The 14,075-nt window shown below is 32.3% G+C and overlaps 3 protein-coding genes across 5 annotated transcripts; 1 reads left to right on the top strand and 2 right to left on the bottom strand.

The window, feature by feature from the left end:
- Window positions 1-435: 435 nt before the first annotated feature.
- LOC113857574 (pentatricopeptide repeat-containing protein At1g79490, mitochondrial) lies at window positions 436-4,639 on the bottom strand. Of its 3 annotated transcripts, XR_003503268.1 has the most exons (3): window positions 1,968-4,570; window positions 1,751-1,799; window positions 437-1,399 (listed from the first exon to the last, which is right to left on the bottom strand). XR_003503268.1 is itself a non-coding variant. In XM_027489608.1 (2 exons), exon 1 carries the CDS (start codon window positions 4,455-4,457, stop codon window positions 1,986-1,988), a length of 2,472 nt encoding a protein of 823 aa, XP_027345409.1. In that variant the 5' UTR covers window positions 4,458-4,639; the 3' UTR covers window positions 436-1,399; window positions 1,968-1,985. The 3 variants fall into 3 exon arrangements, 2 of the variants coding, with proteins under 2 accessions (XP_027345409.1, XP_027345411.1); XM_027489608.1 differs by lacking the exon at window positions 1,751-1,799 and having other exon boundaries at window positions 436-1,399; window positions 1,968-4,639; XM_027489610.1 differs by having other exon boundaries at window positions 436-1,799; window positions 1,968-4,586.
- A 2,473-nt stretch (window positions 4,640-7,112) lies between these two features.
- On the bottom strand, window positions 7,113-9,229 carry LOC113857575 (60S ribosomal protein L35a-1). Its single transcript, XM_027489611.1, has 5 exons — window positions 9,135-9,229; window positions 8,620-8,655; window positions 8,244-8,472; window positions 8,120-8,162; window positions 7,113-7,354 (listed from the first exon to the last, which is right to left on the bottom strand). Exons 1-4 carry the CDS (start codon window positions 9,164-9,166, stop codon window positions 8,121-8,123), a joined length of 339 nt encoding a protein of 112 aa, XP_027345412.1. The 5' UTR covers window positions 9,167-9,229; the 3' UTR covers window positions 7,113-7,354; window position 8,120.
- A 702-nt stretch (window positions 9,230-9,931) lies between these two features.
- LOC113858929 (thioredoxin O1, mitochondrial-like) lies at window positions 9,932-13,067 on the top strand. Its single transcript, XM_027491731.1, has 6 exons — window positions 9,932-10,193; window positions 10,289-10,354; window positions 10,498-10,548; window positions 11,119-11,198; window positions 11,858-11,902; window positions 12,730-13,067. Exons 1-6 carry the CDS (start codon window positions 10,007-10,009, stop codon window positions 12,826-12,828), a joined length of 528 nt encoding a protein of 175 aa, XP_027347532.1. The 5' UTR covers window positions 9,932-10,006; the 3' UTR covers window positions 12,829-13,067.
- Window positions 13,068-14,075: the final 1,008 nt, after the last annotated feature.

Below are 14,075 nucleotides of genomic sequence, written 5' to 3' on the forward strand. Positions count from 1 at the left end.
TAACAATTTGACTATCTATTTACATTTCTCTTGGATCTTCATTTAGATGCCTTAATCTTTATATTATAGACAAACTTGTTCATAATCAAATATAGAACAAAGAAATATTATAACCAAAATAAATATCAAGAACAAAAGGAAGAAAATTTGTTTCAATTTTTAACTGACAAAAACATTAATTTCGTTCTTGAAAGAGAGAAGACGTTAAATTTAATCTCTATAAGAACATATTAAAATTAGTCACTTAATGTATAATTTATCTTTTATTTTAACTCATGAAAATAATAAATCCTTTAGTTTAGTCCCTAAAAAAATTAAATTTAGTCATTAAACATGTGACATATCATTTATAAATTAACTCTCACAAAGATAATAATTAATATAAAAAATAATTTTTTTTATAAATTAATAACAATTTATACTTCTTAAGTTTCACAGAAGTTAACTACTTATTGATAAGTGTATCCAAAAAACAAGTTCAATGTGCCCTTACAAATAATAAAGCAACAAGAAGAATGTCAGTATAATTAAAGCTAACTTCAAAAGAAGTCAGTGTAATTATCTTATTTTCTATACAAACTTAGCTTATACCTTTGATACATGAAATTATAACATCATTCAAGGAAGCGCAATGAATTATGAGATACATGTTCATGTCATGATGAATATTGCTTGGTCTTGTGCAACAACTTCTCTGCACTCAATTTTAAACAGCAGTTGTTCAATGGAGCAATCGGAGACCATGTGATAACATTGCATGATATTTCTTGGTGTCTTTATGACAAAAGACAGCCCCGTCTATTATGATGACCTGAGGAAGAAATATGAACACAACTCAGAAAAGTAGCCAACTAAGCAGCAGTGAAATCACTGAAAAGGTTTTTCAGCAGTCAGCAAAGGAGCAACCAAATGCTAAGTTCTTGTCATGTAAACACCAGAACAGTAGAACCAATGTTATTTCAATCAATATGTTCATGATGCCATTCTTTTGGTAAAGACAATCCCAATCAATGCTTTAACAGACACTATCAACATATATTCTCTGGCAGAGTCACATTGGGAAAGAGAAAAAATAGTATCATCTTAAGTAGATGCATTCCTTATTCAGTGAAGCAATGCCTCGGATAAGATACGAATCGATCAATTTGTGTGCGCAGCCTCCATTCATCAGAAGATTCAGAACAGCCAGTTTATGCTGAAGCAATGATGTTGCATCTTGATCTTGAATATAAATAATCAAGTCAAATAATGGGGTGAATATTTGTGTCATGCAATGCCAATTCCTTTGTGTCAGCACCAAAATGGGATACCGTCTTCTTCTCAGAAGCAAAATCCACATTGTGAACAAACTTTAACAAAGGTTGCCAGCCCTCTGATTTTCATCTTCCAACTCTTTCACCTGAAATTAAATAACATTCTTGTAATTTATGATAGGGTGATTTCTTCCGCTAAATTATGTTTGAGGGGAAAGCCCTTTCGGTTCCATATGCATTTTCTAAATAATGTTTTTTAAAAAATTGTCCTTAGAGGGAAAGCCATTGCATTGTTTAGAAGCTTACCGTGAATATGAATAGGGAAGAGATAAAAGAAAGATGGAAAATTTAGAGAGAGAGAACAGAATGGGAGGGTTCAGAAGAAGGTTAACAATTCGAAAGAACAACAAAATTATTAATTAAAAGCTGAGAAATAAGTAGTCCTCTAAAATGCAAACTAAAGCAATTCTATTTTCACCAGGACACAAAACCATAACTTGGCATATATGAATACTCCATTCTTGACAAAGTCATACTCTGCATCAACTGCAAAAAATATTGGGGGGAAAAGGGGTCATGAATCTTCAAAGATTTTATTCCAAATTCTTAAATTGTAAATATCTGTTTACAGCATGGGCTTTCAGAACATATGATGAGTGTGTACTGCTCAATAACCCAGAACTAACAATAACATCTCAAAAACCTATTACTAACCTCAGATAACAAGACTGTTTACATTGCCCTGCCTGCAATGAGAGGTTTGGGAGGAGATAGAGATCGAACTTCTGGTGCAGAACTAGGGAAAAGTATGTTCAGCCTGTGCATCAGTATATCAGTTCTAGAAGGAATTTCATTCAGAAGAAACTGCTGAACTATTGGTTTCTTAAAACACTCCATGACAGAATCTCCCGATGCCCGTAGAACCACTTTGCTCACCTCAAATGGTGATTCCACTGAGCTTAACATCTGTGCAGTCACAATCTTTAAAGTTGGTCCTGTCACCAATTTAATCCGTCTTGGGACAATACCATAATATAGCATGCGCTTTCTGAACCTATGAAGTGTGTGCACAACTGCTATAAGAGCAGCTCCAACTGACAAGTTTCTTACATCAAGGGACCAAGCAATGTGCTGGTCAAAAACTATAGCCTTTGGGAAAAGTTTATTCTCATAAGCCACCTTCCAAACACATCGAGCTCGATTTATCTGCCCCATAAGAACTAGGTAATTTAGAAGAACATTGACAAAATACTTTGCAGCACCTTCCTCCAATTCATAATCAATACCTTGAAAAAATTCTCTGACAAAAGATAACACTGGTTGTCCCCTCTGTTCTGGGCCAGTGAAAAGTCCACACATAAAAGAGTGTGCCTTGTGCTTAGTAGCACTAAGGATAGACATCAAATGCCTCTCTTTCTGCTCTTCTTGACACCTAACAAGATGGGCTAAAATGGAGGTGTAAAGTATCAAATCAACTTTTGCAGCAGAGTTAACATATGTTTCAAGAAGTGGCTTGGCTGACTCATACAAGCCATTCTTCATGCATGACTCAAACAACTGTCTGATTATAAAATTATTGGTTCTGATTCCTGATGAACCCATGAAACGCAGCCACCTCAAAGCAAGATCGACTGAACCTTCCTTAATATACACCATCAGAACATCACTAGCTGTCACGTCCACAGAATACCCCATTGACTTCATTTCAAGTAAAATTTTTGCAGCCACATCGACCAGCTTCTTATTAGCCAGTAGAGTCAAAAGAACAGTATAAGTGCTTAGGCCAGGCCTTAATCCTGCATTAGTCATTGAATTGTACAGTCTCATGGCATGATCAATTTGCCCAGATGCAGCATGCATTTCCAAGAGACAAGCATATGTAGATGGCGTGGGTAAAAATCCTGCCTTCTCCATATCTGAAAATGCAGACATAGCAACTTCAAGCTTCCCTGATTTTGCATGGGACTCAATAACCAAAGTATACAAGCCAAAGTTAGGCCTGAACCCTGCTTTCTTCATCTCATCCCAAAGCCTAAGAGAAGTTTCTAACTTTCCAGACTTCACATAAGATTCAATCAAAGAAACATATATAGTAGGGGGTGGCCTGTATCCATAACCTTGCATCTCCATGTAAACCTTCATTGCGCTGTCCAATCTCCCTGCCTTCCCCATTGAATCAACGAGTGATGTAAAGATGTTCAAACCTGGCCGGAAATTTCTTCCTTTCATTTCTTGGAAGAGTTTGAAAGCAGCATCAAGACGGCCTGACTTTGCCAAGTTTGGGATCATCAATTCATAAGTCGAACTATCCAACGAGCAATTGGCTTTTTCCATGCTCTCGTATATCTCAAATGCCTTATAAGGTAAACCCTTATTCAAAAACAAAGTAATGAGCGAATTATACGTTTCAGTATCAACATTACAACCTGCATCATGTATCTTCTTAAAGCAGCAAAAAGATACCTCCAACTTCTCAGCTTTAGCCAAGTACCGAATAACTCGATTATTTGCAATAGTCATGGAAACCCCACTATCAGCACAATCACCAACCATCTCATCAAACAACGATTGAATCCCATCAAAATCCCTACGCTGGTTCAAACCATCAAATAACATAACATAACAATCATCACTAGGAGAATACCAGGACTGCCTCTTAGCCCACCTAAACAAACTCAAACAAGCATCACCATCATTAATGACCTTCAAAGCTTGAGTAATGTGGATCATGTTTGGCACAAACTGAAGTTTGTCCAATTGGGTCTCCAATTCAGGACCCCATTTCCACCTTTTAACAACCTCAACAATCTTGGCCACAGCCAGGGCATTCAAAAAGGGTTTCTTGACCTCACCCACCATTACATGATCATCAAGACCAGGTTCCACTGACCTTATACCCTTACCTTTGTAAATAACACTACCTGATTCATCCAAGTACTCAATTTCCTCAGTCCACTCCTTAGACCCACCACTATCAGAACAATAACATCTCAGTAAATGAACCTGACCCACAAAGCTAAAATCTTTACACAAAACTGGGTTTCCCCAACTGTGAGTGAATCTGTTTGTAGAGGTCAAAAACGTTAACTTTTGGGCAAATGGTGTTGGGGAAATGAAGGGGTAGGAGCGGAAGAGAAGAGAGAGATTTCGGGTGAGTTTATAGAGATTCGTAGTAGTATAAAGCAGATGGCGATTATGAATCATTGAATTATATGAAGGAGAAAATCACTAACCAGTTTCAATTAGAAAATTTTGTTCTTGTTCTTGTTCTTGTTCTCTGGTTTGTTACTTGCGTTGGTGGGTGTATGCTTGTCCTTGTTGTAGTTGCAGGTTGGGCAACGCTAAAAGCCTAAAACCCTGAAATACCATTTGGCAGAGTAAGCCACATACGAATACGATAAAATAATCCTTTTAAAAAAAGATAATAAATAATTTTTAATTACTTTTGAAATTTTCGCTTCTATTTTCTATTAACGATTTTTTATAAGTTAAATTAAAATTCTTGACTAATAAAATAAGTAACAATTTGATAAACATGTCTAAAATAATTTTAATGTCTTCTTTTCCATTTTTATACACTTCTTGAAAATGAGTTTTTTTTCTCTCTCTTTTATTTCAATGTATATTCAAATATATCATTGGAGACTCATTTCTCCATAGATTCTAATAGGATGCTAGTAAACAATTAAACTTTCTTTTCAAATTTTTAATGTACTTTTTTCTCTTCTACAATAATAAACATTTGATCACATATAATATGAATGTGAAAAATATGTATAAAAAGTGATGTGAAATGAACACTCTTGTGCCTTGAAAAAATAACATATCACTGATTTATGCTACATAACGTGTGTTAGAAAATAAAATAAAATAATCAAAATTATAAAATAATTCTATTATTGTAATGTGATATTGTTACTTTATTATGTCTTTGTTTTTCACGCATAAAGTATTTTTAATTCGTAGTTTAAAACTATTTCTTTTAAAATAAAAAAATCACTAGTATGAATATCGATTTTAATACAATTTTTATTTCATACACATAGCTATGAATTGAACCTGATCAACTTAGTTTCTGAGATTTGGTTATCTGCTAATTGTGCTAAGCCTTGTAGAGACTGTCCTGTGATTTCTAATTCCAATGATGGAGGATATAATTTTAGGAAAATAAATAAATTTTGAAATGTTATAACTTCCATTAGTTTTAAAAAACTCAACGAAAATAAAAAAGAAAAAAATGCTATGAATTAGAAAGGTAAAGTGACAGAATTAAAACAATGTTCGTATGAGACTAAATTGAGAACGACCTTATTAGTTAGGAGCAAAATAATGCTAAGGTCTTATAAAAAAAGATGCAGTATTTTAAAAACAAATGTTTTTAGTTCATCTACAGGAAAATTGGATTGATGAAGAATTAACGATTGGGATTCTGATATCTTAGTAAACACTAAAACTTTCTTTTGATGACTAGCCAATTGGATCAAGGTTTTCCAAGTTTACTTAAGCCTAACCTTTGAACTAATATGCAATGAATGATATTAGGTGTGTATAACTTGCGCAGGATGATTCAAAGAGGTTGGCAACCAATGTACAGATGGATGATGACGAATGGAAGGAATAATTTCGAGAAAAAAACTATGAAGGAAGTCCATTCTTCAATAATTAACAGCCAAAACCAAATGGATGGCTATTTCAGGATGAAAATTATTGAAAGAATTTCGTAAACTTAAGAAATACAAAGAAAAAAAATGCAAAGAATTGTTATCGAGTAAAAATACTTGTAAACATTATTGAATAGATGATCTTGATACATTTTAAGCATGTATTCATAGTTGTTGTGTGAATATAAACAAAAATACATATTATCTTGGGAAGGTTGTTTTTTGACGAGTGATTAGTTCCAAGCTTTAATTTTGAAAGATAACAGACATTCTTTCTTTCTTTCTTTCTTTTTTGCTATTTACATTATTTCTTTCTTTGATTAGCTATCTTTTGCGATATATTTTATTAAAAACGAGTAACTTTGCTTAAAATTGAACTTCAGCCTTTTACATTTTTACGGTGTCCAAGTGTTAATGTTCTTGCTCAAATTTGTTTGGTTGGGCCATTTCATTTGATCATTTGATTAAAAATTGAGCTTAGTGTAAGAAAACAATGGCTATCAATTTAGGGAAAAAGTTGAGATGAGATGAACTTCGCGTGAAGAGAAGACTGTAAAATAACGAAAAAATCAACGATTTCAAGAAGTATAACCATACCCATTTGAATTTGTGAAAATAGTTTTTGATTTATATGAATTTATAGAAGTTTGTTTCAACAAATTTGTTGATGAAACTTATCAAAAATTAGTTTTAATTCATTTGAATAAATTTTATAGTCGAAGTTATGATATTATCATGCGATAATAACTTAATGATTTAAGTATTTGATTAAATTATTTAGTCAAATACGTTCTTTATTGAAAAAACCTCAACAAATTCATACGCCAATTATTTTTGTATAGCAGCCACAAGGAACGATAAAATATAGCCTTGATAAGCTTAACTAAGAGAGAATTGCTCAAGTATATGAAAGGTTTTACGTTTCGCTTTCCATTTGCCATTGTTAACACTACCGAAAATAATAGCGAATACTACAATTAATACCAACTCATTCTGTAGCGCCACTTAAATATACCAAAGACACAATACAAGTATACATTTCCAGCTGGATATTTGACATTACATGTTTCTCTAAGAAATTATATTGAGAAAAACCTCACCGAATAAATATTCAAATAAAACAATCAACCAAAAGTAATTGTAAAAGCTATGCAAAAATAGTCAGGCAAAATAAAATTCTATAGGCGCACACTACCGAAAATAAAAACCGTAAACTGACGAGATAACCAAGTCCACACATTTTATAGTAAATATATAATCTTCATAGACAATAGCAATGATAACAGAGGAAATCATTAGGTCCAATCACGGTCTAAACCGAAAAGAAAAATTTCTCAAAAGCTAAAGACATTAAAGACAACAAACTTTATCGAAGATAAAACAAAAATCCTTGTGCCTACGAATCAGCTGTGAATTCTACTGGCGTCTTATCACCTGAGTCTGCAACAAAAAATTCAATGTAAAATTAGGACAAGTTAAACTATGCATAAAACCATGCAGATAAGACATTTAATAACATCAAGAAGATCATGAACAAATTGTGACACCACTCAAACAAGAATCTGACCATATGGATAAACTGCAGAGGATTCATTTCCTTTTTTCATCAAAAGCCAGAAGACACTTTTCATAACTAATTAATGACATCAGAAAATTTATAAAATTATAAACCATAGACCTGCTTTAGAAATCACCTAAAAAAATCATTATCAACCAACAAATAGGCATAATGCTTAAACAAAAAAAGTAATACATAATCCTCTGATAGCATTCCAAACAAGAACTGTGTTTTTCACAAGTCCTAATTAATTCTTTATGTATATAATGGACAGATGTACAGAACAAAGATGTATATTACAGTTAACATTATTGATTAGAAATACGGCTTCTTCTCTTAGCTAGCATGTAGCAGTAGAAATATTGTTTTGCAAATTCTATTATTACACTAGCAACTTTGGTATAGAGACAAGAGTCTTAACTAACCAATAAAAAGGAAAAGCAAGTGAACAAGTCAAGCATTGATGTAAGATAACTGAATAATCAACATGAATGTCATAAACGCAATTGGGATCCAAAGATGCATTTCATCCACTTACATAACACATAATGTACAAGACAGGACTTTCCAAGAATGTTACATAGGAAGATGGGATAGAAAAGACAAAGGACAGACTATTTAGAAAACATCAGCATTTGAGGGTTTACCTCATATATTACTTGGATACATGAATACTCTTACCCGTGCTCCCTGAAATACATCAAAGCTCAAAAAAGTTAGAAACCATTAAAAAACACAATTTAGACAAAAACGGTGCTGTTAAATTATTACCATTGATCTGGGTGGAAGGTTTGACTTGAATTTTGCACGAACGATACCACTGTTACCATGAGGCCTTGCAACCTTTCCCCATATGCAGCGGTAATGGCTTCCATTTTTCTTCACCTTGGCCTTGTAGATATACGCCATTCGCTTGCCAGCGTACCATGCCACCTCTTCCTTGGTGTTAACTCCCTCAATTTGGATCAGGGATGTGTTTGGGTACTGGTTTGATTTGGATCTGCAAAACATCATCTTATTATTATTAACCAAATAACCTGACAAGATTATGTACTGTGTTTGTGACAAAAAGCCATCTAACCAGACATTTCATTCCAAGAACCCAAACACAAGATGATCTAAGAATAGCAGGGCTAAAAGCTTTTACCTTTTGTATCCAAGGATTGTGCCCCTCACGTAAAGTCTAATACAAAAGAAGAAAAAGTAAAGTATTAGATTATTTTTTAATAAATGACATGGCAAGAGATATAAGGGCATATAGTCGACACCACATATACACTCGAGAACTTTATCACGAGGAAAAACAAATTCTGAAATGTTACAAAAAACCAGCATTCAAACCAATTTTTACAAGTGAAATAGTAATTGATCAGTGAAGTAATTTATCCAAGTCATACATATCTTTTCACTGACAGTAGCCTTGCAATGCAGTCGAGTTCAAACAATCACAACTACACCTACGCCAAACCCTTCAACTTCCAAGACCCCAAATAAAATAAAAAAAACAATACAAAGAATGATGAAAACGAGGGCATGGCCATTTCTATGACAAATCAAACGGTTCATACCAAAATTGAACATGGAATTTTAAAATAAAATTTGCCCCAATTGAATTTGACAGAGTTACTAATAGAGCGAGAGCTTGAAGGAATCAAAGAATACCTGACGCGTTCTCCTTGGCGTCCCTTCACCATCTTGGTTGCTAGCTGCAGCTGACACACGATCACAGAAAGCGGCGTAACCCTAAAACTCTCCGATTTGGGTTTTTAAGGGTTTTATAGGGAAAGCTCCCAATATAAGGCACTGTCTGTTTAGGTTTTTTAGCGTGCAAGACCCACGTTGTCAATTTATGTTTCGGCCCAATATATATGTTGGGCACCGTTTGCATAGACCCAACATCTATAAGGTTTCTTCGACAAAAAAAAAATACGTCAATACGGTTTCTAGGTTTGTATGGTTTCTTATGACATATTTGTTGGGTAACCGTTATTGCCATTGCGACATTATTGTCCATTTATCTTAGAAATCGACAATTATTATTAATTTTATATTAAAATATGATAAAATTAGTAGTTTAAAAAAAAATATAAATATTTTTTAATCTCTAGAATATTAAAAGAATTACAAGTTAATTTAAAGATAATATACAATTTCTTCTACAGTGTTGCAAGTGTTTTTTAAATGTATTATATCAAGTGATTTAACTTCCTTTAAAATATTGAAGTATTTTATATTTTCTTTTCAAATTTTCATTTATTTTAATATCATTTGTTAAAACAATTAAATAATTTTTCTTTAATCTTAGGTTAAGATATGAAAATTATAATATGACTATAATTTTGTTCTTCTTTCATCAGAGGGCTAAAAGACAATTTAATTACAATTTAAAATGTTGGGAGTCAATAAAGAAAAAAGAAAAGAAAAGGAATAATAAAAGCATGGTTGAGCATGAATGGTAAAAGAGTTATAAACCCTATACCCTGAAAAGCCCCATTTGATTTGAAGTGAGAAACAAGGAAGCAGAATCAGGAAGAATGGCGAGAACATTGGCGCTTCGCTGGGCCTTACGTCACGCAATAAAGAGCAGCGTTCGGCCACTCTTCTTCAAAGCTCACCACAGCATTCCCTCATTCCCATCCAAATCCTCTCTCTTCGCCACCGCTATCGCCTCCTCTCAGCTCCCCCTCTTCCACCATTCTCGATCCCTCTGCTCCGCCTCAGGTCCCTTTTAGTCTCAACCTAATTGTTTCATCTTTGAACTCTACTGCACTGCAACGGCGTCGTAATAACAAAACCCAATGCTCCATTTTTTTCAGCTCCTTCCGACGTTGTCCTCGTCAATTCAGAGGAAGAGTTCAATAATATCCTTAACAAAATCCAAGGCACGTGTTTTCTGTATTTTCTTTCTAGTAATATTTTTATTTTCTATTACTTGGACTCCGATTTTACATGTTTTTAAATTACTTTATTTGTCTTCTATATAAATAAGCTGATTTATTTTTTCTTTGGATTTTTTGTTGAACAGATAATTCGTTGCACGCCATCTTCTATTTCACTGCAGTTTGGTGTGGACCTTGTAAGTTCTTATGTCTCTTTTGTTTTGTTGGCTATGATAAGATATTTGATATTAGTTGTACCCCATTTTGCTGTTTTGGTTAAGCACGGTGAAGCGTGTACATGACCACTGCAGGAGGTCAATGGGAGGATGATCATGTAATTTAACTTAAAATGATATTTGATGTATGATACTGGGTAATAAATTATGCTTCACTCATGTCTGATACTCATGGGATCTTCAGCTGTTTGTTAAACTCAAAAGAAGCATGTTTTGTGATGTACTTAAAGGTTGCTCAATTAATTCTAACCTATATCGGAATTAGGATTTTAGGTTTCAAGCACCCTTATTTATGATGAAAAATATCCACAAGAGCTAAATGATTGTACATTGTAATTTTGCCCATGTTCTGATTTAAATTTTACTCATTTCTCAAAACGGCCATTATGCTCATGTAAAATTTGTGTGGATGACATGTTACGTCCAGTGACAATCTGCTTAGAGATGGTGTTCGTTTTTCATATATTTTTCATGCTGCCTGTATTCTAAAGAGAATTTCTCACAGTTTTCCTCGTTTATATTTCTGTTTAGGCAGGTTTATTTCCCCTATAGTTGGGGAGCTCAGTAAGAAGTATCCTCACGTAACAACATATAAGATTGACATTGATCAGGTGTGGAATATATTTAATGGCGTGATATATGGTTTCAAATCATGAAACTAATTGTGATTTATGCTCTGGAATTTGGAAGGGCATTTTAAAAAAAAATAAAATTGTAAATTGGATTGTCCATAAGGACTGAACATAGCTTAAAATTTATGTTGTACATTAGTCTAATTATTTTCTTTTAATATTATAAATGCAGACATAATAAGAGATGTTTTTTAATGTTCTAATAACTAATCCATTATTTTATTTGTTTTTACTTTATTAATAAAATATAAGTCATGACTCACAAGAGGAGTACAAGACATTTTAAGTAACATTAATATTTAATAATATCATATAAATTTAAATGCTTGCAACAAGGAGTCAAGGGCATTATATAATTCATTTTAAAAAAATTAGCATGCGTCCCACCTTTCTTTCCTTGCTACTTCGTCTGCTTGTCAAATTTATCCTGATACTTACTTTGATGGCAACCATCAAGCTATTTCCTTTTCTGGGATCTGGTGGTTTCCCCCGTTTGTTTTCAATTTTCCTTGTTTTTATATTTTCCATTTTAAAAGTACGTTTTTGTGATGGCTTTAAATTTTCTTGTTATATGGCTCCAATTAGTTGTCATGCATCGAGGTGGTTTAAATTTTTACCTTTCCTCCCATCTCTCGCAGGAAGCAATTCAAGGCACATTGAGCAAGTTGCAGATTACATCTGTGGTAATTTATTTAATATTTTTGTTTTAAATCTATATGTTCAGATAGCATTTGCGGTGATAAAAACTTCTACATGTGTATTTGCAATATAATCCAGCACCCTTGTGAAACACAATAGCCATTTATCAGACAAATATGGCAGTGCAATTGGAAATTTAACTACAATTGTTCAGTCATATTTTATTAATGATGCATGTCTCTTGTTTAATTCGCTCTTTCCGGTATTGCTTCAATGATTATGATATAAACCTGTATCTTTATTACAAAAATAGCGGGATGAACTCCTCAATTTACAAAATAGAACACTGACACACTCAGCAGTTCTTTGAGGGACTGCAACTTCCAAGCCAAAGGCCCCAATATTCTCACAATTAACAAGTTACCCCCCCCCCCAGCCCCTTTTATTATTTATAAGCAACGTATATTCCTTATTTCTTCCATCTTACAACTAACTAACTAATTCAGGCTACTTTGATGTAGGTTGAACTTTCAATTTTAGATGCCATGTTCATGTTCTAAGTACTAATTGTAATATGTATAAACACAAACTTGATTAGATAAGTTATGTTTTCATTGTCAGTTGACTTTGCTAGTTTCATTTGTTGAAACATGCAGAAATTTATATGTTGTTGAACTATTGAACTATTGTGCTACATTAGCATTGGTTTTTATGTCAATTTGTAATTATGGAGTCGCTGAAGATACTTGACAATTTCAGAACATAAATCTCTGATGGCTTGCCGTTTGTGGTGCTTAATTTAAATGTTTTTTCACCATAATATATCTCTTTATGAAGGTCAGATACATAACAACGTTTTACCTTGATGCAGCCAACACTCCATTTCTTTCAAAACGGGAAAAAGGCTGATGAGCTTATAGGTGCTGATGTTGCACGATTGAACTATATCACAGAGAAACTCTTCAAGTAATCCTTTAGAGTTTATCTTTATGTCATGGTTTGTTAATATGATACCAGCACTGTGAAGCTGTTTTTCCCCTTCTCCTTCTTCCATTCCGAATGTGATCACTATCAATTGTGTGTTGTTGCAAAGGGCCTGTTTGGTTTCAGGAAACATTTCCTGTTTCCATTTTCTATTTTCATGTTCTGGAAATAGTTTTATTTTCAAATTTTTTAGATTTAAAAAATGTATTTGGCTTGACTTTTTATTTTGTTTTGGTGTCAGGAAATATTTCCTGTTTCAATTTTCTATTTTCATTTTCAATTTTTTAAGATTTAAGAAATGTTTGGTTTGACTTTTTATTTTCTATTTTCAAAAACAGAAAACATTGAAAATGCGTTTAATTTAACTTTTTTGATAATGAATTTATTTTTTTTATAGAAAGTTTAAAATTAACCATTAATATTTTATTAATAAACAATTTTTATAATAAAAATTTTACAATATATATCCTCATTACTGCCAACTTTATTTTCCTGTTTATTTAACAAGTTTAAATATGATCACTATTGCGTCTTAAAGCTTAAAAAATAATAAAAACATAATATAAATATAACTATGATTTAGACCATGTGTGATACACACGTTTTTTTAAATATAAATTTATTAATCTTGTATATATTCATTATTTTTAATAAACGTAGGTTTAAGAAAAATTGAAAGTGTATACTCATTTCAATTTTGTTTTATTTAATTATGAGTATTCTAATAATGTGTATGTGTATTACGTTTCAAAAATTATTATTAAAATATAAATATATAAAAATTATAAAAAAGTATAATATATAGATAAATATTTGTTTTTAATATTTTAACAATATAAAAATAGCATATATAATATAAGAAATAATAATTTATTAGGACAACATGTTTCACTTTTTTTTTTAAATGAATCATCATATATAGATCAATTAGCACAATTATTGTTTTGGCAAAACTCACGAGGATGACATCTACATTATAAGAAAATTGAACATTGGTTTAAGGGAGAGAATAATATCAAAATTATATGAAAATTGAAACTCATATGTAAAGTTATTAAAAATAATATAGTAATGTTCATTAAAATTTGAATGAAAGAAATTATACGAATATTGGAAAGAAAAAAAAAAGAGATAAAAAAAAATGCATTCTCAATGAGTATTATTATAGTAATGCTCATCCTATGTTCATTACAGAGCAACCTAGCAAGATCAATATAGCCTTGCATTAAGTTT

The sequence above is a fragment of the Abrus precatorius genome, unplaced genomic scaffold (genome assembly GCF_003935025.1).
Source record: "Abrus precatorius isolate BTA unplaced genomic scaffold, Abrus_2018 Scaffold2, whole genome shotgun sequence".
In the NCBI taxonomy this organism is placed as follows: domain Eukaryota; kingdom Viridiplantae; phylum Streptophyta; class Magnoliopsida; order Fabales; family Fabaceae; genus Abrus; species Abrus precatorius.